Source organism: Natator depressus, chromosome 1, assembly GCF_965152275.1.
Source record: "Natator depressus isolate rNatDep1 chromosome 1, rNatDep2.hap1, whole genome shotgun sequence".
Lineage (NCBI taxonomy): Eukaryota > Metazoa > Chordata > Testudines > Cheloniidae > Natator > Natator depressus.
The window spans coordinates 148,578,601-148,605,455 of NC_134234.1; the positions used below are offsets into that span (position 1 = coordinate 148,578,601).

Here is a 26,855-nt window from a genome sequence, read left to right on the forward strand (position 1 = left end):
ATATAGAAAATAGATCTATACTCAATACATGACCCTGTTCGAGTTGAAAGTTTTTGCAATGAGGCCATTTATGCCTCCCGATTAGCCTGTGATAATTGCATACATGAACTAAAAGTAAAGCCAACAATCTCTATGATATGGGAAAAAGAAAGCCCAGTTCGGCTCTTCAACTACTACTCAGGTCCTTCACTAAAACAGAAATTCACATAGGAGCACCATATCAGTGGGCAAAGATGGGATCTATGTGAACAAAAGCATCTTGAAGAGCTCTAGTTACTGTAAGGTAAGTAACCTCTCTTTCTTTTTCAATCATTTGTCCACACAGATCCTACTGTAGGTGAGTGACTAGCAGCTACCCCTCAAGGAGGTGGGTGATTGAGTTCCTACCTAATTAATGACTGGAGAACACTATTACGTAGAAGAAAAAGGGACTCTTCTTCTGGAAACAAGGCCTTTTCCTAGAAAACTCAAAAGCTCTTCATTGGTACTGATATAAGGAAGATGGAGGCCCCTGTCTGGAAAATGATTTGGATCAGTTTGGGTTCCTCTTTTGTGACGGTGTATAGAGACCCAGAGGCTGAAGCATCACTGACAAGTCTTCGGACATTGAGGCACTTAATCAGTTCTGGAATTTAGTATGTCATAGCCTTCAAAAGGCAGGTCTTCAATAGTTTCCTGAACCTCTTTTGGGATACCTGATGACTGCAGCCATGATGTTAGTCTCATAATCACCACAGTGGGCATAGACCTGGCTGCAGTGTGAGAGGCAACCAACAAGACTTGCAGAGCTATCTTCACCGTGAATGGCCTTTTGAAGCCACCACTCTCAGTCAGTCTCTAGTCTGCTAAGGAAGTCTCTCAGGGTATGTCTACACTGCAAGTACATATCCGCAGCTGGACCATGACAGCTGACTTGGGCTCATGGGCTATTGAACTGCGGTGTAGACTTTGGGCTCAGGCTGCAGCCTGAGCTCTGGGACACTCCCACCTCGCAGGGTCATAGAGCCCAGGCTTCAGCCTGAGCCTGAATGTCTGCATCACAATTAAACATCCCCTTAGACTGAACCCCATGATCCTGAATTGGGTTTTTAATTGCAGTGTAGACATACCCGCACACAGTTGTAAAATCTTGTGCCATAGCATAAATACTTGAGACATCACAGACAGAATAGTGTGGCATTTGAAACAGCCTTCAACAGGGCTCAAATACCCTGCTGAGCTTCATTGGCTTGGCTCCTTCTTGACTGGGAGAAAAAATGGTTGTACACTCTGAAGAATTACCCACTTGTGGGGCCAAAATTGGATGCCACTCACCATAGATTGTGTAGATCTTCAGAGTATGATTCCTGTTCTCCTTTCTTATAGAATTTGATCAGCATTAAAATAGTTAACAATGTGGATATTTAAATCATCATCACTAGATATCTGAGTTAACACCTTACTGAGATGAGCAGAGGTATTTCAAACCTCTGTGCTATTTTTTAGCACTGAGATGTTTTAGGTAAAACATCACTGCATCAGTTACACTCAGTTCGTATTTTGAAGCTTTTTCCACACCTTTAAGGGATATAGATGTTGGGTGAGCTTCTGTATTGCACCATAGAGGGAAGGAGGACTGTAGTAGTGTGGGAAGGGAAGGAAGGAGGACTGTAGTGATGTGACACAGAAACCTATCTGTGGTTCACTACTTTGTCAGAAACTCTTGTCTGGCGTGACATATTCATTACACCTCACACATTGGTGTCATGATATTTATTTAAAAGGTGATATATCATTTGAAATCTACCACCACACTGGTCATTCATGTCACTGTGAAATGTCTGTAACACCTTGGTAGGTGAAAATTATAGCTACTCTCTGATATTATGTCCTGGAGACTGTAAACAGACAAAGGTGACAAAACAGGTTTCTTCTATATAAAGGAAGAGGAAAGAAAATATGGAGGCAGATGACCTGCCCAGGAAACAGGGTTCTGACCTCCTGCCTCCAGGTCAGCCAGCGGCTAACCTTCCTGCAGCTTTGTAAGGGGGGGAGGATAGTATGACCGTAAGTGCATCCCAATGCCAGAGGGCAAGGGGCTCACTCGTATCAGGTAATGAGTTTCATCTGGCCTGACCAATTCAGTGTACTCAATATTGTTATAATCTGTATATAAAAGGTATGTAAGATATTGGAAAACTAACTCTCTGATCATTAATGTTCTTTCATGATATATGCACAGGGTGTGCACAAAAATTATGAATATGTGCTAGTATTATATTCTTAAAATGTGTTTGGCAAATAATGCAGAAGCACAGTCTGCCTCAGACAAAGGATTGTGTATTTGATGCTCTGACAACCCCGTCTTCAGGCAAAGAAAATGAAGGTCTATTTTTACATATTAGGTAAAGAAACCTATCAAGCCAACAAGTGGGGGAGGAGACAGCATGGCGTCTGTCCCAGCAGGTAAGGGAAGCTTTTATTTATCAAAGCGTTTACTTTCCACAGAATATGTTGCAAAAGTTTACTGGTCTATAAAGACAAGAGGGGCTGAACCTCAAGTGATAAACAATTGAATCAACTGACTGTATGTCAATATTACTGTATTACAAAGTGTATAGAGTGAAGTCTTTTCAGAAAGCTAATGCCACGCTGATGATTAACACCATTGTGAAATTTATGTATTAACACAATATGAGGAAATATGGATACTTCATGATACTGTGCTTTAAAGTCTGGCCAATCAGGGAGAAACAGGTTTCCTCCTAGACAGGAGAAAAGGCAGGTATTTATTTACCTGTCTCATATGTAAGTTAAGCATTATGGAATCAAAAGGATGGAAGCCCCATTTATATACAGAGGGAAGGGAAGGCCACAGGAAGAGAAAAACAGGTTGAGGTCATCCTGCCTCTTGAAACAAAGTAGTTGAACTTCTGAAGATGTAAGCAGAGACAGAAGCCATCTGTGGCATCCATCACTAGACAGACACAAGGGAACAGAGCTTTTACAAGCTGAGAAAGATGGGTCCTTCTACCAAGGGGGAAGTTGAAGTCTCTGGAAAATGAATATAGGTGAGAAACCCACTTACACAAAGATTTTTCACCCAGGCAGATAAGAAAAGCCAGCATCTTGTACCTCTGTGGAAGGTCCTGACCAAGGGAAAATCGCTGGGAAGAAAAATGACTGGTGAAAGAAACTTGAACAAAGCCTATACCTTACTAGATTTATTTTAGACCTTTTACATATGTGTTTTCACTTTTATTTGTTGTAACCATTTCTAACTTTTTATTTCTTTTACTTGGCATCACTTCAAATGTGGCCTCAATATTTTTTTTATTTTTTACTATAAACCAAATCAGAGCTCTGTTTGCAGGGAAGGGTAGATTTACCCAGTTAAATTAATAAGTGCTAATGTACTTTTGTCTCTTTACAGGAACAAACGGATCTTATTATTTTTCTGAACTGTCCAGAAGAGGGCTAGACATTGCAGAACACATGGTATTGGGAAAATCTGGGACTTGGAATGTGTCGGGGTCACCTTGCTGGTTGTTACCGAGGCTGGTGGAAACCAGAGTGGGGCTGTGAACAGGCTGCTGGGCCAGAGGTGCTGAACCAGGGCTGTCTAGCACACAGACACTTAGGGTGTGACCTGCATGCTGTAATACTGACTATGAGCATCCCAGGCAGAGAGCTCCAGTAGCAAAGCATTGTAAGGCCACCAGGGTTACAGGGTAAGAGGTGACACAACACCTCTCTGGTCTGGCTTTCACCCCAGAGCCCGTGACAAATTGCTTTAAGCTACTTGTGTGCCCTTCCTATCCTGGGCTGCTCCAAAGGCAGTAGAGGCCCCCAGCATATCTTTAGCCTTGGGGGCCTGTCTAATTTACAGCAGCCTCATGGGCTGCGCTGAGGCCATGTCACTGCCCAGAATCTCCTTAGCACGGTATGCTCCAGCTCTGCTCCCTCATGTCAAGGCTTGTCAAAGCTCAGAGGATAGTCTTATGGTTGTCCCCTGCAATGCCTGTGCTAGGGGAATCCTCTCCGAGCTGGGATAAGGGCTTTTAGGGCTCTTTTATACCACTCAGGCCCTTTTACCCAGCGTAAAAGGTCTGGATCGGGGAGAAGACCTCACCCTTCACTAAAAAAAAATCAAAGCTTAAATTCTGGAACACAAAGTGGCAGCATGAGCGGATGTCAGAGTATGCTGTATTCTTGTATGCCATTTAGGGCTCAAAGTGATATGATTAGGAGACCTTCTGGGGGCCCATTTAAGACAAACCTTCAAGTTTTTCTAGTTTAATTCAATATTTGAGCCACTCTATTGTACAAAAATGTTTGTTCTGGACAAGAATCTTTAAATTAGTTACTGTACGCCTACGTATAGAGATTTGACCTTTGCTTAACTTTTGTGCTTGTATTTGCTACAGCATTCTTAATCTCATTGTAATAGGTTACACTTTCTTTGCTTATTAAAAAAAGTCAATACAATGTTTTATGTAAAAAAAAAAAAAAAATTGAACATTAATTCAAAACAATAGTTGAGAAATCAAGCCCTCAGAAGTCATTTAGTGCAACGTTAAAGTAGAAAGCTCAGTTTCAATACTGCCTCTGGTGCCTGTGCCTTAAGATATGGTATGTGTGTGTGTCTCTCTCTCTCCTCCCCCATTAGCAATATAATCACATAATTTAATCTTATAACAGCTACTGCTCAGCTAAAACCAGAAAATAAACCAGAGATTAAATAAAAATCTAATATATAGTCACACTTAAAACAAGTGCTGGATCTTATTGTGGCCCTCTGTCTCCAAAGTCTTGCAAAGACGTTCCGTCTTCTTTTCTATTTTTGTAGTGGTAGGGTAATTTTCAAATATAGCTAAGTGACTTTGGTGCTTAAGTACCATACTCAAAAGGGAAAATTGACTTTCAGTAAGATTTAGCAGCCTAGGTACATAAGTCATATTTGAAAATGGGATCTTGGTTTCAAAGTTATTGGGGTGCTTTTGAAAATTGTATCTTTGGACTCCGTAAATAAAGTTTGTCTTTGTATTTCTTTCCCCCTAAATCATGGGGATTGTTATTTTAAACAGCTATAGTAAAATATTAAAGTAGATGGAAGTGTCCAATATTGCTTCCTGCAAACTGTTCTACTCAAAACTCAATGAGGGATCCAGACAGAAAACTTTTAAGAATGGAGGATTTAAAATACATAAAATGAGGCTCCATGAAAGAAATGCAACAATGTAGATACAGCTTTGGAGACTGCATGTAAATTCTGTTCCAATTGTCCTTCCACCTAAAAATATTTTATAAAAATTTGATTTTTTGATATTGGGGATAGTTTCTGAATTTTTTGGCTATATCCAAAGAATGAGTGTGCAGATAATTTGCCATGGCTAATTTAGGTCTAGATATAGAGCTTTGATTCATTATAGGGCAAAAGCACCCTATTTCAACTGAGTTTTGGTTATTAAAATATCACTAAATAAGGAACAGGGTATTTCTACCTATGCAAGGACATGCTCTGAGTCAGTCTGTCCATCCACAGCAGTTAATACATGGATCACCATCAGCAGGTTATTCCAATTTATGATTAATGGTCTTTTCAGTTTCTAGCCCTATTGAAATCAGGAAATCTAATTTTTTATCAAGAGCCAAAACATACTGAAATAACTGAATACTTGGTTTCTCTGTGTTATAAACTAGAGAAAGGAGACTAAGTTATGTGAAATAATAGCCTCCCCTGAGGAGGATTTGTATAGTTTAATTGCTCTGAAGTACTGTACCTGGGGTGGTTAGTAAGAAATGATGAGACAGTGATGAAACAGTGATGAAACCTACTGCATGGCCTAACTTCAATCTGTGAGGCAATTATATCTTGAATATCTGTTTCCCATGATAAATTCACATGAGAAGTTTTATATGGCTTTGCATGGGACTGCAAGAAGGGTGACTTTTCTGATGTCAAGCCAGTCTATATCTGGTACAGAAGTATATGACAGAGACCTCCAAGCAGAGGAAAATAAATAAAATAAGAGAACAGCAACTTGCAACCTCCTTCCCAATAGCTGTTAGCTAGAAGGGGAAGCAAAATACATGTCAAGAAATACCCAAACTGTGACAAAATTTGGAGGAAACTGAGTGGTTAATCTCACATTTCCTTTTTCCATAGGACCCACTATGGCTATTTCCAGGAGAAGCTGATACAGGCTTTAGTTTGTATTTCTCCAAAGGCTAATTTATTTGGTTTAATTCCATATAGAGCAGGGGAGGGCAAACTACGGCCCGCGGGCTGGATCTGGCCAATCAGGGCCTTCAATGTGGCCCGCAGGATTGCCAGCCCCGTGGTGCAGTGGGGGCTGAGGCAGGCTCCCTGCCTGCCCTGGCTCCGCGCCACTCCCGGAAGCAGCCAGCATTACATCCCTGCAGCCCCTGGGGGGGACGGGGGGCAGAGGGCTCCATGCGCTGCCCTAGCCTGCGGGTGTCACCCCCCCCACCACAGCTCCCATTGTCCGGGAATGGGGAACTGCAGCCAATAGGAGCTTCGGGGGTGGTACCCACAGGCAAGGGCCACGCGCAGCGGAACCACCTGCCCCACCCCACACCCAGAAGCCACTGCCGGACATGCTGGCCTCTTCCGGGAGCGGCGTGGGGCCAGGGCAGGCAGCGAGCTTTCCTTAGCCCCGCTGAGTGCCACTGCCACCCCGGACCTGCTCGAGGTAAGTGGCATCAGGCCAGAGCCTGCACCCCGAACGCCTCCTGCACCGCAACTCCCTGCCCTGGAGCCCCCTAGCCCCCTGCCTTGATCCCCCCACTGCACCGCACCCCAACCCCCTGCCCTGAGCCCCCTCCTACACCCCAACCCCTTGTCCCAGCCCTACATTCATGGCCCTGCATACAATTTCCCCACCCAGATGTGGTCCTTGGGCCAAAAGGTTTGGCCACCCCTGATATAGAGCATTTATGTGAATGTGTATGGTTATATAATGATAGAGATAAACACACACACATACACAACTGTATGAAACACGAGTCAGAGCAAAAGTTTAAGGTTCATAATCTAATAAAATGCCTTGTACAATTTGAAATTGAAAAACATAATTTACAACGTGACCTACACAAAGACCCTGTTTTGAAAAAGCATTTAAATGGCTTGAATAAATACAGAAATCTTTCCATCATTTTTGGGATGTGGGATAGACCATTGTTTTTATATTAACATTAAAGCAAAAGATGACACTATCACATTATGAAAGACTTGCAATTATTACTGAAATCACCTAAATTATGAATTCATCCTGAACTAACCACAAGATTGCTCCGTATTGCAGGATAACTTCAGGAAACAAGTTGCTATTAATGTACAACTCGTATATAAATGTTTGTAAAATTTACAGAAGTAAAGGTAATAAATTACTTTCAGATCCTATATCAGTTAGAAGGCATAAGTATAAATTAAAACATTGCACATAAAGACTTAAAAGTAAATATTTCAGTTATTTCTTGGCAAGTCTAAGTTCTAGTTTCCAGATTTCTCTGAAATAGCTGAAAATATCAAACAGTGTAGGAAAATACAGAAAATAATAGCTTTCAATGGACAAAGTGCCTTGGGAAAAAAGAAGGGATGAAGGAATATACATGCTTAAATACAGCTGAGTGATTGTAAAGGCTATTTCTTGCTTTCTTTAGTGTTATATGAACTAATATAAGGGGAACTTTCAATTGTTAAATTATTTTACTTCAGGAAATTCTTTTCTCCTGCTTTCTCCTTAACTGATCCCTTTAAATGGATAATTTATCAAAAACAGAGCCAGTCTTAAGGGAAAATGGCACCCTGGGCAAACTTGTATTTTGGCACCCCTGGCCCCCATGGGTGCCCCCGGTTGCCCTGTGAGCTCCCCAACTCCCCTTTGCCCCAACCCCTACACTGTGCCTCCTTCAGCTCAACCCCTGCACCCCACCTCCTGCACCCATGTGGGTTAAACTGACCTTGATGCAGAGCAGCTAGCATTGCTGCTCTCTCCCTCCCTTGAACACTGCTCCTCTGCGCACCCCTGAAGGGGGGTGGGGGGGAGCAAGGAGCTATGTCAGGGCTGCCTGAATCCAGGTCACTTTCCCCACCTGGGCTGCATAAGGGGAGGACAGGTGAGCATCAGCCCTGGTGTGGAAAGTCACCTGGATGAACAGAGCTCTTATTATTTCTCCTCACTTCCCCCCTCACAGCCCCTAGGGAGGTGCGGAGGAACATCAGTGGGGGGGCAGCAGTATCTGTGAGTCACTGCTCCCCCCCCCCTTTTTCCTCTGCCAGGAGGAAGCAGGGAGAAATCTGGGTGCCCCGCAATGTGGCTCTCCCCTGCCAGCCAGGAGAAGCTTCTGACTATACCAGCAGTGTGCACCTCTGCACTGCCACATGGTGCCCACTTGATCATGGCACCCTTGGGCAGTCGCCTGGGTGGCCCACCGCTAATGCTGGCCCTGTCTAAAAAGTGCCTTTTTTCATTGAAATTTCTTCGTCTTCTCCATTACGCTGTGCTAGGGAAACCATGTGTTGTTGCAAGAGAAATACATTAAACTAATAACTTTTCATGCACATGAAGAAGGAACTGCTTTTCAGATATACAGATCTGTATATATTCCACACACATATTATGTTACTAATTTGGGAATCTAAACAGGTTGTTTGGGTTCAGTTTTTTTTTTTGTTTTTGTTGGTTTTTTTATACCTTCAGTTTACATTTTAATAGGAGATCTTCCAGCTAGATGCTTTTTCCACCAACTAGGTCACGTATCTTTGTATAATGCTATTACTAATCTTCACAGACTTAAAATGTAACCTTGCCCATTTGGCTCAAACATAGGATAGCTTGGTTTACCTTAAATGAATTTATCCTCCTCCATTAAAAGCACTTGCTTCATGTAAACAATATGACACTATTTTTCAAGGGGTCTTACACTCATTTTTTTGGTTAGTTAGCCACATTCTAGAAAAAAATGCAGTGACCTCTTGTTTCTTTTACATATCAACAACAACATTTGTAGCCTTCTTTCCTAAAATGGGATAATCAAATGTCATGCTTCATGGTGTAATACGATTATTACAGGGGAAGGAAGGAATGTCTGTTTCTGCCACATACAGCACTGTCAACTGGCAAGCCACAGTTTCAGGGATAGGTGTAATTCTTTCCTATGAAATATAAGGTGTTGGCCACTGGCTCACTGATTTAGGATGAATTCCTAGTCCCAGTGAAGTCAAACTCAATATATCGTAGTGCAAACTTCTCAAACTTTTAAAATTTTGTTTATATACACAATGTAACTTCCTATATATTTCAAGGTCTGTAAAAGATGACACCTTGTAGAACCACAGAGCATATAAACAGGAAGCCACATACCTTGTGTCTGCTTCAGTGGAAGATAGAAAGCAAACTCCTTACTGCTGGAGCGATGCAGGACAGATTCACGGAGAGGACGTATGGTTTGTTCCTGATCTAATGGGGAAAAAAGGGAGAAAAAAATTCTTACACTTCAATGTCACATTCAAGGAGTGAAATTCACTGGAATTGAAATGTGATCAAATGAGTTCTCTAATGAAAGAGCTTCACAAATGAATGTTCTTCAAAGTGTACTTTGAAACAGGAGGTGACATTTTTGAAGGGTCTCCCAGTGTTTTAATCACTTTCCTTAATATGCTGAATATAACTGTAGATTTAAACATGGAAAGCCTGTTAAATATCTTTACAATAAGAGAGACAAGATGGATGAGGTAATATTTTTTTATTGGTCCAACTACAGAAGTTGGTCCAATAGAAGATAAGATATTACCTCACCCATCTTGTGTCTCTAATATCCTGTGACCAATATGGCTACAACAATGCTGCATTTACAATAAGATACATATTTCCATTTTTTTTAAATCAAAGGTTAAAAGTGAAAATCTTCTCAGTTGGAAAGGTACTCAATGCACAAAAGAAATTGCCTATGATCCAAACATTAATCTACTACTCATATGACTCACAATATCACACTCCTTATTGCATGCTACCATATCCTGGATATAAATATTTGAAGACCAAGGCAAGTAGGTGGATAAAGAAACAAAACAGGTAATAGTGTAAAACATGTAAGCCCTGACAAGAGCAAGTGAGTTGGAGCTAGCAAAACTGCAACATGAGGAAGAGATGCTGTAGAGGTTAGACAATGAGAAGATGCTGTTGCTGTAACAAGTAGTAACTGGATCAATTGTACAGGCTCTCATCAGTTACTAGTTCATAAAGATCCTGCATATTTAAATCATTGTTACTATTTTCAGATGCAGTGACAGATTTCTATTTACATTTAATCCTGAAAACATTTATACCCAGGCACGGTAGCTGGACAATTTACGGGCATGTAACCAATAGAATCAACCTACCTGACCAGGAAGGCCTGTGGTGCATTTACAGGCCTGGACATGGTGCAGAGTCATGATCTGATTTAGGTAGCTAAATTACTGAGAGAGAGGGTATTTTGGATAAATGAACAATCATATTGTAGGCAGTCCAGTCTAGTGGCTAGAGCACTGGACTGCGACTCAGGGGACCTGGGTTCTCATCCCAGCTCTGCTACCGGCCTGCTGAGTGACCTCAGGCAAATCACTTCCCCACTCTGTACCTTAGTTTCCTAACGTGGATAATGATGCTTACCTCCTTTGTAATGTACTTTGGGAGCTACAGATGAAGAGTGCTATATAAGAGCTAGGTATTATTATTGTTAAAACTATTTCTGAGGCATGCACTGAAGACTTGTAAGTCTAATCATGTGCCTGGGATCTAAGTCTCTGCAAGAACATACAGCATCAGCAGATTGGTACCTAGTTAACAGAGGTGATACTTAAAAGGAAGTAGCAGGAAAACCTGGGGGTAGGGAGGTAATTCTAAGAACCTGAGCCAAAGGGATTGATTGTGCTAAGTGAATGTGACGTGTGTGGACACTCACATTGAGAAGGATGAAATGACTTGCCAAGGACAAGACGATGTTATACAGACACTGTCTTAAGTTACCTTGAAGGTTACTCTGGAGTGTGATGTGGTCACTGTGGAAGCAGAAGCCAAGCCTGAGCACTATTACTTAATGAAAAACTGAAAAGCTATGTGACTTACTTTACATTCTGAATTAATTTTATTTATTGTTTATATTACCATAAGACCCAAAATGTCCTACGTACTGTGCAAACGCAGAGGAAGAAGCCGTTCCCACCTCAAAGACCTAAGTTTGCCGACACAAAGTAGACAAAGGGTGGGGGCAGGGAAACATGATACAAACAAAGAGATGTGGGGGAGAACAGGAATACATTTTATTAGCTACTGAATTTTTTTTGTTTTTTTGAAGTGTAAATATACTATTTTTGTGGACAATACTATATTACTGAGTTTTCAAAACTAATTCTAAGTACTCAGATTAAGAGAGGGAGAGAGAAACTGACAGCCATTCAGGAAGACATCTAGGAAAAACTGACATGAAGGAAGGTCACTGCAGTGTATCGCAATGAGGACTGTGCAAAGATGTCCAATTTCACTAATTTAAATAAGACTGACTGACTGTAGTGAGGATTACTTGAGGGAAGGAGACCTAGCTTTTGAGAGTGTATCCATGCATTTGCATGTGGATGGACTGATTTTCCAAACTTGTAGGAAAGAAACAGAGTTTAAATCAGGCAACTACATTTTACAGTACCTCTATTGTACTGAGAAGTGAGACTATTAACTACAGATATATGGATGAATGCTCTCTCTAAACAACAAAATTAACAGGAATGTGCCTTCATTATCCAGTCATTAAAGGACACTGATTTCACCTCAGAACTGGAGAAAACAAAACATGCATAAAACAAAGATAGTTAGTATATCTACAACTCTCCTGTGAAACAGGGTATTTTAAAACATCCCACTGAACTTCAGCCTGTTTTACCTGATAGGGGGCCATACAAGTAAAAACTGTCTGACTGCACATAGAATGGGTGACTGTGAGGCTATTTTAAGGAAACCCAAAGCAGGATGGATGGGAAAAATTGACATGCTTTTCTTAAATACAATGTCAAGTTAATGGTATGACAAGCCATTTTTATTATATCCATATACTGCAGCGGAAGGAGCTAAATGTTTTGTAAACTTATTCTGTAAAACTGAAGGAACTTCCTAATTATTTCCCCAAGTCTGTAATGCGCTAAATTCATTACAGCAAGTTTCTCTCATTTGAAGCCTTCTTGCTGTGATCAGGATTTTGCAATGATCACAATAACTTTCACATAAATATTTATTCAACACTGAAGTTATTTTTCAGAAAACTGTTCAACTAACCTCTGGAGATATGGTTACTGTAAACTAATTACACCATGTGAAATTAAAAGCACTGTGTAATACCTCATGATGTCCTAGAAATGTGCATATGTTATCATAACCATACTTATTAGTGGTTAACATGATGGTTGCAATTATGCCAAAAACAACACAACTAATCTCAGCACTTTCATTTTAAATTAATTAATCACTCTCTAAGTTGACCTGAAAAAAAAAAGTGAATTTCTTTATATCTGTGTTAATTTAGGCCAACGCTGGTATACAAATATGCTGTGATATTTATTTCCAATATATTTTTACTGTAAGAAATATAATAGTGATAAGTTGGAATGTGCACATTTGAGGTAGGCTGGACACGTGATAAAAATCGGAGAAAACAACCAGCAAAGAAAGCCTGGGAAGAAGAGGACAGCAAGAAAAGATGTGCAAGACCACAGTTTCAATGGACGGACTCCGTCAAGAGAAGTTTTAAGAGAAAAGGACTGGACCTCAAAGACCTGTCCGATGAACCAGAAAAGAGACGCAAAGAATCATAGTCACCTCCACCCCTATGTAAATAGGAAAAGGAGTGAAGAGGTGAAGTGAAGTGATATTTTTATCATAAACAAACAATTCTTTAGGTCAGATTTCCTCTTTGAGTTCAGCATTTCATTCAGTTAAATAAATTAATAAAGGGGGCACGTAAGTAATAAGAGAGCAGTCTGAAAACATGTCTAAAACAAGTGGCAATTCTGCATGGAAATGAATTGATTGAGCTAGTGTGTGTACAATTCTATCTTGAAAATACTATTAGCTTTAGTAATGCACAGCATGAGCCAACTATTTTAATGTCACCCTGAACAAGCCCTAGCTAAATGCCATCTCAAATATTGGTACAGGAGATCAGTTTTGCTTAAGATAAATATACAAGTAGATAATGCTAGATCCCAAAGATGAACCAATTACCATCCTCCGATGATTATTAACTAGCACAGAGACTTGAATCTTATTTGAGCACAGATCTTTAGTCATTTGGGTAGACTGCTTGAAAACACTACAGTAGAACCTCAGAGTTACAAACACTTTGGGAATACAGGTTGTTTGTAACTCTGAAATGTTTGTAACTCTGAACAAAATGTTATGATTGTTCTTTCAAAAGTTTACAACTTAATACAGCTTTAAAACTTTACTATGCAGAAGAAAAATACTGCTTTCCCTTTATTTTTTAGTAGTTTACATTTAACACTTTACTGTACTGTATTTGCTTTTTTTTTTTTCCCCTCTGCTGCTGCCTGATTGTGTACTTCCAGTTCCAAATGAGTTGTGTGGTTGGCTGGTCAGTTCATAACTCTGGTGTTCATAACTCTGAAGTTCTACTGTAGTTCATTTTTTCCTGAAACTTGGAAATATTTTACCCATGAAGCTGCATTCATTAATATTATCTGTTTTGGTTACAATAAAAATATTGGTGTCAATTGCCCGTATTTGGGGGCAGATTATACAACCCTTACACTGGTGAGCACTTAGGCCTTGTCTACACTGGAGATTTCAGTCATTGGTGGTCTGGTACTGGTATTACTATTTGCACTGGTGCAGTTTACCCAGCGTGAAACAGCTGAATCAGTGCAAACGGCAGATAAGTCTGTCTATGCTAGTGGTTTTCCACTGGTCTGTAGCTACAACAGTGACCGGCCACCAATGGCTCATATCACCTAGTACATTAATGGGAGCATTTATGTGATTAAAAATTGTACAGTCAGGCCCTTGTTACGTATAAACAATTGAGGTGGAATGTTGGGCCCACTGAATTCAACACAAAATTCCCATTAACTTCAGTGGAGCCAGGATTTCATCCCTGGTACATATAGAAGTTTTGTGATTTCACTTTCTGTACAGATATAAAAAATAGAGAAGTGCTAGAGTGGTGGTGTCATTGAAAATTCACAAGTACATAAATAGTGCTTATGTGTGTTCTTGGTTTGGTAAAACTTGAGAATGAAAATGATCAGTCTTCTACCCTTGTCAATCTGATCTATATAAAGTAGGGCTATAGATTGAACCAGAAGAAATGCAGCACTGAATCATCTATGATGTTTGTCAACCAATGCATATCTAATTTGCCATTTACAAACTTTTTAGACAGTTTTTTCATACATCTAGGGAAGAACTCCTCATACAATAATTATTGCTTCACAGTTTTTTTCATGTTTTGAGAATCATGATAAAGCCACCTTATTATGAAAACAAATTCCTCTAACACGCTATCTAAAATAGTTACAAAAATAAATTCTGTAAGTTTTGATGTTTAAGGCTCATACGTCTCTAACTTAGATCCTCTATTCCCTCTGTTGCCATGTTTAATTCTCTTAAGAAGTGTTACATGGTCTGAAACACAATTTGTAAAGATCACAATCAAACAATTCATTCTGCTGGCCGACTTGCTACTTTCTGTCAGTTTCCCATGTAGTTGAGTTCTGCCCCATATTGCTCTCCTAATAACCTTGACAAAGAGTATGGTGAGGCCAATGCAGGAGTATATCCACTAAATAAAGGTCTGAATTCCAATAATATACTTTAAAGCTAATATATTACCTGAAAGACTTCAGGGTGTTAAAATGTGTGCTCCTACATGACTAAGCCTACTACTGTAAACTACAATTTATTCCTGTTCAATAAGACAGATTTATTTACAGACCTGGGTAGATCTATTTGTTTTTGGTTGTCAGATAGCACAGTCATTTCTTAGGATTAATATTTTTCAAGAAAATAAAAGGTTTCAAGAATCACTTGGAATTAGTGGCCATCACTCTCAGGGCTACAATAATAAGGGCTTAAGTCTCAGTGATCATTCAGGTGGTTTTATTACTTGATATGATACTAAAAGACCATTCATTTTAATGCATAAATTTGTCTAGGTACCAAAAAAACCCCAACCCAAAACAATGCTCCCTCTCAAACCCTGACTTTGTAGTTAAAATATTTGTATTTAACTAACCCCAGAGGCAGGATTATTATTAATGGTGAATACTATGGCAGTTTTGTATGGATATTTCTGATTCATTTCTATTTTTCTAATTGTATATAGTCATTGTTGTAGGAGCTCCAACAGCCAGGACAGGCACTTCAGCTTAAATCCAATTAAAATAAAATGTAGACCCATCACATCATGGGATAGGGAAGTCAGTGACTATATTGGAATAGTGCTCAGTTCTGGGCACCTTATCAGAACAATACAGACAAGATGGCATTCATACAAGAGCAATAAAAATGGTTGGGGGGACTACCTGACTTGAACTGCAATGAAAAATTAATTGTATGGGGTAGTTTTGCTACATGTTGATTATGGGCACATGCATGCAAACGCTTATTAGGGTGTGTGTACATATCCTTACTCACACACTAAGTTCCAGTAAATCCTACCCTTGAATGAGAGAACACCACTATATCAGCTCATGTGTCACCTATCTTCCCTCCAGCTAGTGTAGGGGACACAGCCAAGGGAGAGAAGTTTGGCTACACTATCTCTATGGCCTGGCAACACCCATTATCACTTGGGTGTTGGGGTCATAGGCAGCCAGCACAACGTAAGCACTTAAATTGCACCAAGAGATTAGATGGGCACAGAATTATGTGCTTCCTCTTTTCCTTAGCTGTGAAGAGTACTGCTCCGCCACTGCTCAGAAACTGGACCTTTGTGTGCAGGAACTCACCTATGATGGCTACATCTACTTTTTTAAGGTTAGTGTGGCTGCAGTTAGCGGAGTGGTACTGGCATGCCATTCCTTGACCAGTTGACTGCCTAAAAGGATGTCTCAATACACTCAGAGCTCAGACGAGATTTCTGGGGCCTCCAAAACCAGAAGACAGTACAGGCTCTGATTAGTGATTTATTATTTTATTCTTGCCTGGACCAATCAAAGCTTTTGTGACAAGTAAAGGAGCAGCTTATTCACCGTGAAGCACTGTATTCTGTGTTAGTAAAAATATTGAGTGTGAATTTGCATTTTTGTATTATGTCTGTGGTCAATTTTCTTCTATAGTTCTAAGACTGCTGTATGTATCACCACAATCAGTGACATGATCATCATCAACAACCTAGTTACACCACTGCACATTCTCTAAATCTTTTATGAGAGGTTTGAAGAAATATATTTGAGAATAAAAACTATTTAAAGAGAAATTTAGAAAATCTGTTATGAGACTAAAGCCTCTACTTTCTGTTTAAGGACGATGCTTTTGTTATAAGTGCACACACTACCTGAAATTAGACACTCAAAGATACCTGATTCTGCATTAAGATTTGGATCTCAGAGCCTATGATCATACTTCAAATAGTTTTGAAGTACCATTCTCTCTGCACTTACATATATTGCATCTACACCAAGTGACCCTAATGTTCAGTATATCATTGACTGAGCTCTATCTTCAGTTATGCATGAACAGCTCCCACTGAAATCAAAAGTTAGTTGCACGTGCATTTCTGAGTGCTCAACTTGGTACCACACTGCGCGTTCAGTATATAACAATATTGGTCTCAGTCTTGAAAACACTTACATGTGTGTAAATACACTTACATAAGTAGACACAATAAGGTCAATGGGACTACTCCCCTGAGTAAAATTAAACATACTTAAGTGTTTGCAGGATCAGGGCCATTATGAGTAAAGAAATATTTTGAATTAGAAGATAAATATCTTTCTATTTTAATGCTTTAATTTTCATTATCCTAAAGTAATTCTGAATAATAAAACAATTCAGCCTCATAAGGAGTATAATACTTAAATGAAGGGAAAAGGTTAACATTACAGTATTTGGGGGATTCGGGGGGTAGGGGGAATTGTGACAAGGTGATCTATCTCTATAAATGAGATAGATTAACAGACTCCATGCACAGGTGCAGCAAATCACTAAATGTCACCTGAGACTCAAGAAGACAGATAAAAAACAGGAACCTCAGAAGAGTCAAGCTAGCCAGGGAACAAAAAGCTGACTAGCAAGCCTAATGTCATTTCAGAATAAGATCTTTATGGGAACTTTTGTTGCTATGGCAATGGTATTTATACTAAATACTAAGATAGATGAACTAGAGTGCCTAGCATTCAATGAGGATATTGATATAATAGGCATCACAGAAACTTGATGGAATGAGGATAATCAATGGGACACAGTAATACCTGTGTATAAAATATATAGTAATGAAAGTAGGTTATGCTGGCAGGGGAGTGGCATTATATGTTAAAGGAAGCATAGAGTCAAATAAGGTAAAAAACTCAAATGAAACAAACTGCACCATAGAATCTTTATGGACATAATTTCCATGCTTGAATACAAAGAGTAGAGCAGTAGGAATATCCTACTGACCACCTGAACCAGGATGGTGACAGTGATTGTGAAACACTAAGGGAGGTTGGAGAGGCTACAAAAGCAGAAAGTGCAATAATAATGGGTGACTTCAACTATCCTCATATTAACTGGGTAAATGTCACCTTAGGGCATGATGCAGAGATAAAATTTCTAGACACCATAAGATGGCTGCTTCCTGGAACAGCTAGGATAACATTTAACTTCTAAATGTCACAAATTAAAATTAAATTAAAACTTTTAAATGTCACAAATTAAAATTAAAAGCAGCAAGCAGCACTGGGACTATTTAAAAACACCTTGTAGCAAGGCGGTCTGGTTCCCGGCCACCCCGGAGAGTGACGAGCCTCTTTGGACGCCAAAGTAGGTGGAGCCAGCGAACCCTGAGCCCGCCCCTCAGAGGTCAAGGCGCAGGACAGGAAGTATAAAAGCCCAATCCCGGAGCTCAGTTGAAAGACAGCCACCGGAGAGGCCAGACACATGTGGCAGAACTCCCAGCTGGGAGACCACAGCGATCGGCGGCCGACCCAAGGACTGGCCAGACCAGCCAATGCCTGATGCTAGCCCGAGCCCAGAGATGCTGCCAAGCTTGCCGTTCGCCAGTTACCCCGAGGAGCTGCCAAGCCAACCGTGCACCAGTTACCCCGAGGAGCTCATGGTGTATGATCCCTTGGAGGATGTCGGCTGGACCCAGGTACCTCTAGAGAGGGAGATAGGAAGTAGCCCGGGGGCAGCCGACCCTAGTCTGGCTGTAGCACTGCCAGAGCCAATGTCAGTGTATTGCGGCCAGGATCCCCACTGACACAGCAGCGGGTCTTCTGCCGCTGCTAGGGCCCTGGGCTGGGACGCAGTGGAGTGGGTGGGCCTGAGTCCCCCCTGCCACCCATCTCGCGGGTGGCAGTCTCCCCCTCTCCCAGGCCTCTCGGAGCCAGGAGCCTGGGTTTGCTAGTGAACTGTTTGCTCAGCCCCTGCCTGAGAGCCTGAGCTATTGACTGTTTGTTGCCCCGCCCTGACCCAGGTTCCTGGGCCTTGCTATTGAACTCTTTGCTCAGGCAGGCTAATTCCCCGACACACCTGACAGAAATAGTGAGGCGGTTTGGTTCCTTGCCGCCCCAGAGAGTGATGAGCCCTGGCCGAACTCGCTTACACACCCTAATAGAGGCTCAGACTAAATGTATACCTCATATCAGAAAAGACAATAAGAGGACCAAAAGAACCACAAAAAGAAAAGGAGTACTTGTGGCACCTTAGAGACTAACCAATTTATTGGAGCATAAGCTTTCGTGAGCTACAGCTCACTTAATCGGATGCAAGAGAACCGCAGTGGCTAAACAGCAGAATAACGGAGGCTGGTAGAGGCAAAAAGGCATTCGTTAAAACTTGGAAGTCAAATGATAATAAGAATAAGAAGAAAGAGCACAAGCTCTAGGATGTTAAGTGTAAAAGTATAATAAGGCAGGTCAAGAAACAATTTGAGAAACAACTTGCTAAAGACACAAAAACTAAAAGAAAGAACATTTGTAAGTACATCAGATGCAGGAAGCCAGTCAAACAGGCAGTAGGGCCACTAGATGACAAAGGAGCACTCAAGGAAGACAAGGCCATTGCAGAGAAGCTAAATTTATTCTTTGCATTGGTCTTCATTGCAGAGGATGTGGGGGTACTTTGCCCCTTCACCTCCCCCCCAACCTTGCTGCTCCTCCATATCCCCTCTGGTGGGTCGAGTCCCCCTCCTTACGCTGTGCGGAGAACCAGCCCCCAGTCGGAGTGCTCAGCTCACCAGCAGCCTGGCCAGCAGGCTCCTTCCTTCCCCCACTGTTCCGGCTATTATAGTACCCCAGAAAAGCCCAAGACCCTCCGCCCGAGGGTATTGGCCAGAAGGAGCCTAGCCCTGCATGTGCCAAAGCCCCGCACTGGCACAGGGAAGCCTCTCCACCCCTCAGCTAAGCTCTGGAGTGGTGTGGGGGTAAAGCAATTTCCAGCCTGTACAAGCCCCGACCCCAGGGAGTGAGAGGGTTCTTCCTTCCCCTGGGCACCCTCCCCTGCTGAGCCACCTCTCTGTCTGGGTGCACTGAAGCCCCTGTAGTCAGATTCCCTGGGCCCTGGTGCACAATGCATCCTTAGGGCTTAACCTCTTCCTGCACACGCTTTAACCAGGGGACAGGAGGCGGCTGGGTTATGTCAGTGGCCAGCTGCAGCCTGGAGGTGTTAGCTGCCTTTAGACACTGTGCAGGTAGGAAGGGACAAGCTGCTTCCAGCCGCAGGGGTGTGGAGTGGGGGGGAAGGGGTGAAGAGATGAGCTCTGCAAAGACACGGGCCAGGTCATCCCCGCCCCGCCTCCTCTGCGACTGGAAGCAGCTCCTGTCCCTTCCCTCCCACACAGTACCAAAAGGCTGCTGCTGGCCACATTCTGGTGTGAACCCTGGCAGAAATCTGGAGAGGGGAGCATGTGACCCTGTGTGGCCCCTCCCACATGTTGCCTCAGGAAGACATGGCACCAGCTACCAGGAGAGGCCGGTCTGTCCTGCGGGCCCAGTCAGGAATGGAGGGTGGAGAGCGCCGGGCAGGAGGATCGGATCGGTCGGTCACGCCCCCGTGTGAGAGAGGTATGAGGGAGGGAGAGTGTGTGTGTGTGTGTGTGTGACCTCTCCTGTGTGAACCCTAAAGCCTTAAAGATAAGAAGGTAAATTAAAAGAATCCAACTACACAGTATTTCTTTTTAACAGGGGCTCAGTCAACTTGATGTTAAACGTTTGTACTGCATAGTTCTGATTGATTGCTGTTGATCTCGCTTGAAGATGAATAATTTTACCAGGTGTCCCATATTCAGCATAGGGAAATATGTTCACCCAAATTCAAACAGTCTTCAAAGTCCCAAAATACAGTCCATCCACACAAACCATATTCACCTCTGGTGTCAGTCCTGGGGCCTTTCTTCTGTCCTAGCTTTCTTTTTCCCAAGTAGTCACTGCAGTCCTTTCTAGCTGGAGTGATTCCTGGTCTTTCAGCAGGAACTCCCCAGTCTTTCTACATGGAGTCCTTTTCTCCCTAGAAGAGGATCCCCAAAATTCTCCTGGGGCCATCTATTCTCTGGTCAGGATAGGTCAGAAAGCAAACCCCTCTTCTGCACCCTGGTCCTTCAGCCTTCTCCAGCCCCGGTCTTTGGCTCTCTTTCTTGGACCTCAATTTAGAACTCTCCCAGATGCTGCCCTGCTCTACTAATCAGGTCCAGCTGTTCTGTCAGAGGAGAACTGGACCCACTATCCTTAAAGGGACCTGCCATCCTGTGACACATACATTTTAGCAACATTACAGTTCATAAACATTTATACACCATACTGGAAATTGTATTTTACTGAACATGTATGCCCAACTCCTCAAAGATCTTTAGGCACCTAGCTTCCATTGATTTCAATTGAAGGAGGCACCTAGTTACTTTTGAGGATCTGAGCCATAATTACTAAATTATTAAAAACTGAAGTTTTATAGTCATGACTCTGCTTATGCAGCTAGGAATTACTTCCTTTGAAAATATATTAGAAGTAGGCTTGCATACAGAAGAAAGAATGCCACTTTTTACCAAAAAGAACAAAAGGAATTGTTACTGTTTCTGCAAAAAGCAAGCCAAAGCCTGCACAATGCTGTTTTGAAGAAGGCTTGGATACATAGCTCAGTTATCCTACTGTGACTTTTTAAAAATTATTATTTATTATTATTATTTCCAGGTCATCAGTAGTAATACATTGAGGAAATTAACCAGGTTTTACAAATTCAAGACAGATTTTAGAGTTGTTTATATTGTTTTATTTTTGTATGATGGGCTCTACAGTGTTAATCCCCTCAAAGAAAAGGCCTTACGGTTTTACCGTAAAATACTACAGGAATATTAGTTCATTATTTCAGGTCCACTAATGTGTAATTAATCCAAGGCAAAACGGAGAGCAAAAACTGAATCTAAGGTGCAAAAGTAAAGATTAGAGTTTTTCCTAGGACAGTTTACTTCTACACCAGTAAAAGAACCTCTTTGGAGAACCTCTTTGGAATAAGTTAATGCTCTATAATTGCATCCTATTTAAACAAGGAAGGTTTTTGTGAACTCAAGGCACAACTCAAGTATATCAGAATGTCGCAGTTCAGTAGTCTTTAGTATCCATTTTAAGCTATGTAAATGATTTCTGATGGGACTCTATTGTGGAGACAAATGCTTGTTCTCATATTAGTTTTGTGAAGAGTGTAATAGATTAGCATTTTACAAATAATAGCTTGGTGATCTAGTAGTATTAAATATGCCATTTGGCACTGTATGCTTAACAAGACTTGCAGCTTGCTTCTTATAATTGTTCTGTTGCTGTGCAAATCAGAGGAAATAGTGACCTGCATTTTACAGTAGTGTAAAACATGCTCTATTCTATGAAGTGAAATAGAAACACATAGTATCATGGTTGCCACACACATCCTCTAACTCAAGAAGTAGGATTTTCAAACTGTGGCCAGCTTACTGCCTGTAATTCACAAATCATTGGTTGATCATGTACATTGGCTGTGCTCCTCTTTTACAGGTGCTTCTTCAGGCACTCCAGGGTCAATGAAGAGCCTGAATGCCTGAGGGAGACAGCTATAAAGGAGAAGGAACAAGCCTTGGGCCATTGCAACTATAAGAGAAGGAAGAGTGTGTGGCGCTGCACCCCATATTCTTCATAGTGATATTATTATCATATGATTAGGACATAATTATGATGTATTTTATGCAAGATAAGTCATTGGAAAAGTTATTTTGCTGAATATGATTATCCTATTTGTATGCATATATCATTTTTGTATCTGAAGTTCTGAATATTGACTGTGCATCTGTATTCCAAATGTAGTTAAACCTAGGTAGTGCCCACAAGACAAGATGCTTTCAGTCTAGATGGTGGGTGGGGAAGAGCCTATCCAGGACAATGGGCCATTAGGAAAAAACAATAGGCCTTAAGAGAAGCTTATCTCCCACTTGGTGATGAGACTTCCTAAGAACACGCCAAACATTCTGTGAGTAATGGCTGCTATGACTCTACAAGGACATGTGATCAGACCACATGATTCTGGACTCCACCTTGGGATGTCAGTATTTTTTCCACAAACAGGTCTGAAAACCAAAGCTTTGAAACAAAGGGTTCTCACTATATACAAAAGCTATATAAGGCAGGTAGTGACATCATCTGGTGTTCTTCACTCCCCACAAAAGACGACTCCTGGAAACACCTGAGGAACAAAGACTGAACTGGGGGAAGTGCTGGACCCAGGCTAAAGGGATTTTTAGCCTGTAAATGAAACACATGGGGATTCCAAGCTATAAAGTGAGTGCAGCTTGCCCCTTAAGAATATGCAGCCTGCTTATATCATCTTAGTGTGAGAATCTGCTAATTCATATCCAATCTATTTCATGTATCAAGCTTAGTTGGCATTTTTTTTATTTGCTAGGTAACCTGCTTTGATCTGTTTGCTATCACTTATAATCACTTAAAATCTATCTTTTGTAGTTAATAAACTTGGTTTTGCTTTATCTAAACCAATAAGTTGGAGTGAAGTATGTGGGAATCATAGCTCGGGGCAAAGGCTCTTGCATATTCCTCTCCACAATGAGGGATGGGGGTAAACTTTATGAGCTTATGCTGCACAGTTCCCTGTGCAGCGTAAAATGGTATAATTTTGGGTTTATACTCCAGAGGGTGTGTGCACCTGGGGAGCTGGGAGTTGCCTTAGCTGTAGCCTTCCTATGCAGGGGCTGGTCAGAGAGCCTGCATGTAACTGCAGTTGGGTGTGTCCCTACCTGTATGTATGCTGGTGAAAGTGCAGGCTGGAGGGCTTTGCAGCTTGTCAGAGCAGCACAGTGTGAGAGGCAGCCGGGGCTGGTGGGTCAGTGGTACCCCAGTTCCAGGTGGCACCCCGGGGGGGACTTGTTACAAAGTGGATGCTTGTATCTCCAAGAGGCAAAGATTTGCAAGTGGTACCAAAACTTGGGGACAGAACTAGGTGCTTCCTCAATGAGATAGTTCAGAGAAGTGAAGAGGTGTTTGGGAGCAGGGCAGATAGTGTAAAAGCAGGAGACCCAGAAGACAAGTGACACCAGGGTGGAAAAAGGGAGCTGGAGACTAGTAGGAAAAGAGGGTAAAAGAGGGATTGGACAGGTTAAGGAAGCATGAGACTAGGCACAGGATAAGCGTTGATGAGATTGAAACAAACATATGTAATGTGGCAAGGGAATGAAGAGAAAAAGGAGACAAAGGGATTGGTTAACTATTGGGAAAGGAATTTACAATAGAACCTCAGAGTTATGAACTGACCAGTCAAACAGACCTTGTTTGGAACCAGAAGTATGAATCAGACAGCAGCAAAGACAAAAAAAAAAAAAGCAAATACAGTACAATGCTGTGTTAAATGTAAGCTACTAAATAAAAGGAAAGTTTAAAAAATTGTCAAGGTAAGGAAAGTGTTTCTGTGCTTGTTTCATTTAAATTAAGATGGCTAAAAGCATCAATTTTCTTCTTCTTAGTACAATTTCAAAGTTGTATTAAATTAATGTTCAGTTGTAAACTTCTGAAAGAAAAACCATAACATTTTGTTCAGAATTAACATGTCAGAGTTACGAACTACCTCCATTCCCAAGGTGTTCATAACTCTGAGGTTCTGCGGTAATTTGATTTAATGTTAAATGTACACACAGAGTTCACCAAGTACTACAGTTACACCAAAGATGGTAGGTTCATGAATGAGACTGATTGGAAAGGGAGATGTTCCACAAGAAACTTTAAGAAAACACCATGATAAAGTTTTAAAACCCTTTTTCTAGGAAATGGGGTCAAGGTACATAATGCTTCTAAGCAGTTTGGAGCATACAATTGAAATGAAGCCCCATGGTTTCATATGGTTTCATCATAAGTTGATGACCTAGTCCTCAGGCTTTCACTTCCAGGTTAAAATGGGGCGGAGAAAGCAAAGAAAGGAAGTAGTCAGATGGTGTGCTGTCCTAAATTCCCTGTAAGCCACATGGCCATGCAGCAGCCTATTTAGTGCCACCCAGGCACTTAGGGAACCTGCCCAGGGACTGGCCAGCGGAGGGGTCCCCTCTCCCAGCCCCCAACCTGCCATGGCTGGAGAGCTCATCCTATGGCTCGGTCCTGCCCGCTGACAGGGCGCCCCTACGCGGCCCGAACCCAGCCACGGCTGGGGCAGCGCAGCCCAAACCCAAGCAGCCTGGCTGGAACCCAGCCGCAGTTGGCATGGCCCAGACCCTACCCAAGTGGTCCGGTCTGGACCCAGCCACAGCTGGCGTGGCCTTGACCCAGCCGGGGCGACCCAGCCCAGACCTTCCACAGCGCCCCTCCCCTGGCTCAAACCCAGTCCTGGCCGGATCTGCCAGGGCTGGAGAAGGGGTGCCTATCCTGCAGCCCCAGCCCCGGAGGTGCTGCAGTGGGGACAAGCGCCTTTCCCCGCAGCCGAGGTGCTCGAGAGCCCCCACCTCCAGCCTGAGCCCCTCCCACACTCCGAACCCCTCGCCCCCACCCCCACCACATGAATTTTGTTATGTGCACCAATATGAAGGTCATGTGTCACACATCACCTCCATATTGGTGCACATAACAAAATTCATTCCACACATGGGTGGGAAAAATTAGAGGGAACACTGGTGCTGTCTCAAAAATGGAGCTGCATTTCACCTCAGTAGTGAATGAATACACTTCAGTGATTGGAAACTTTGTTCAGCTGAGTCCAAGTGCTTTGAGGTCCAGAATGAAAAACATTCAATCAAGACAAAATTGTTCTTTTTACCAGACACAGCACAATTTTTACCCAGACGGAAGGTGCTAACAGAATTGAAGAGCCCTGCTATAAAATGGCAAGATCCCAGCTAGATCATGGGGTGGGAAGAATTGAAGACAAAATTCTGAAGAGTAGGAATGGGATAGAACAAGTTTCACTGGAAGCTCCCTGTGGGGAAAGTAGGTGGAGGTAGGGGGTGTGTGTGTTGGTGTGTGAGGGGGGAAATCAAGAGACTGAGGGCGAATCTGAGCCTGAGGTGGGGTGGGAGTTGGACAGTGGGTTGGGGGGGGGAGAGGTTAGTAGGAATGTAGAGGGGAGATTTGCAGATTAGAGAAGGGGGAAATTACCCCTCTATTATAGTTTGGTCCTGGACCTTAGTCCCTAATGGTTGAGGACCTTTTGGAGCAAGGTCTGGCTAGAGTTCATTTCTCCTAGGAATCAAGGCCTGAATCCACAAAGGCACTTAGGCACTGTAATTGCTGAACGTTATGGCACCTAACTTTTAGGCACCTAGAAAAAACAACAGGAACTACAAAACCTGAGTTAAACACCTAGACTCCTATGCAATGAATAGGGTGAGACAAGCACCTAAGAATGGGATCAAAACAGCCAGAAATGCTAGGTGGGGAGCTACTTAAAATAGCCAATGGGAGATGTCAACCGTGTGTCCTAAACCCTGCCACTCTAATGGAGAGTAATGCCTATGTCCAGGCTGCAAGGAAGCATCTCTCTGTTATCTATCCGCGAATGGAACCTCATCTCCTGAAGTCAAGCAGCTTAGATGCCTAAGTAGCTTCTTGCACGAATGACTTAGACACCTGCCTCGTTCTGCACAAAACAGCTGAAGCAGGAAGCGCTGACCTTCTAACTTTTAGCCCAGTACTTAGAGTGCTCACCTGGGATGTGGGCCTGAGAGGGACAAATTATTTGAACAGGGTTCTCCCTCCTCTTGGGAGCGTACTCTAACCACTGGGCTCTGGGCTTTTCTGATGTGGGGCTCCCTCAATCTCTCCTGTTTAAGCTGTTCCACTGCAGATAAATAATGAGTGATTGGAGCAAACGGACTGGACTCAGGGGAGAGACACAGAATACCACTCTGTTAGACTGGTGGTTAGAGCCCCCATCTGGGTCCAAAGAGGACCTAATGAGGTCCAGCTGTCAGCTGCTCCCGCCAGGACCCACAGCTCATAGGGTAGACCAGGATTTTTCCTCCCTTCCAGGGAGGCCAATGCCATCCTCCCCTTGCAAATTACTATTACAACATTATTGCTGGGGTGGGGTACCTACACCCTGTCACACATGTATTGCTTGCATATACCTCAACTGTTATTTAATCCAATGGAGTTCTGAGTTCGTTGTTCAGCATGGTCACAGAACCAGAAGACTTAGTTTTGTATACCATTT

General features: G+C 42.2%; 1 protein-coding gene across 1 annotated transcript in view; it reads right to left on the reverse strand.

Annotated features, from left to right (window-relative positions):
• The window catches only part of CFAP47 (cilia and flagella associated protein 47), a 635,949-nt gene that overhangs the window by 92,610 nt on the left and 516,484 nt on the right, over positions 1 to 26,855 (reverse strand). The window contains exon 57 of the mRNA XM_074968655.1: positions 9,369 to 9,464. Coding sequence (XP_074824756.1) covers positions 9,369 to 9,464 — 96 coding nt within the window. The remainder of the gene's footprint in view (positions 1 to 9,368; positions 9,465 to 26,855) is intronic.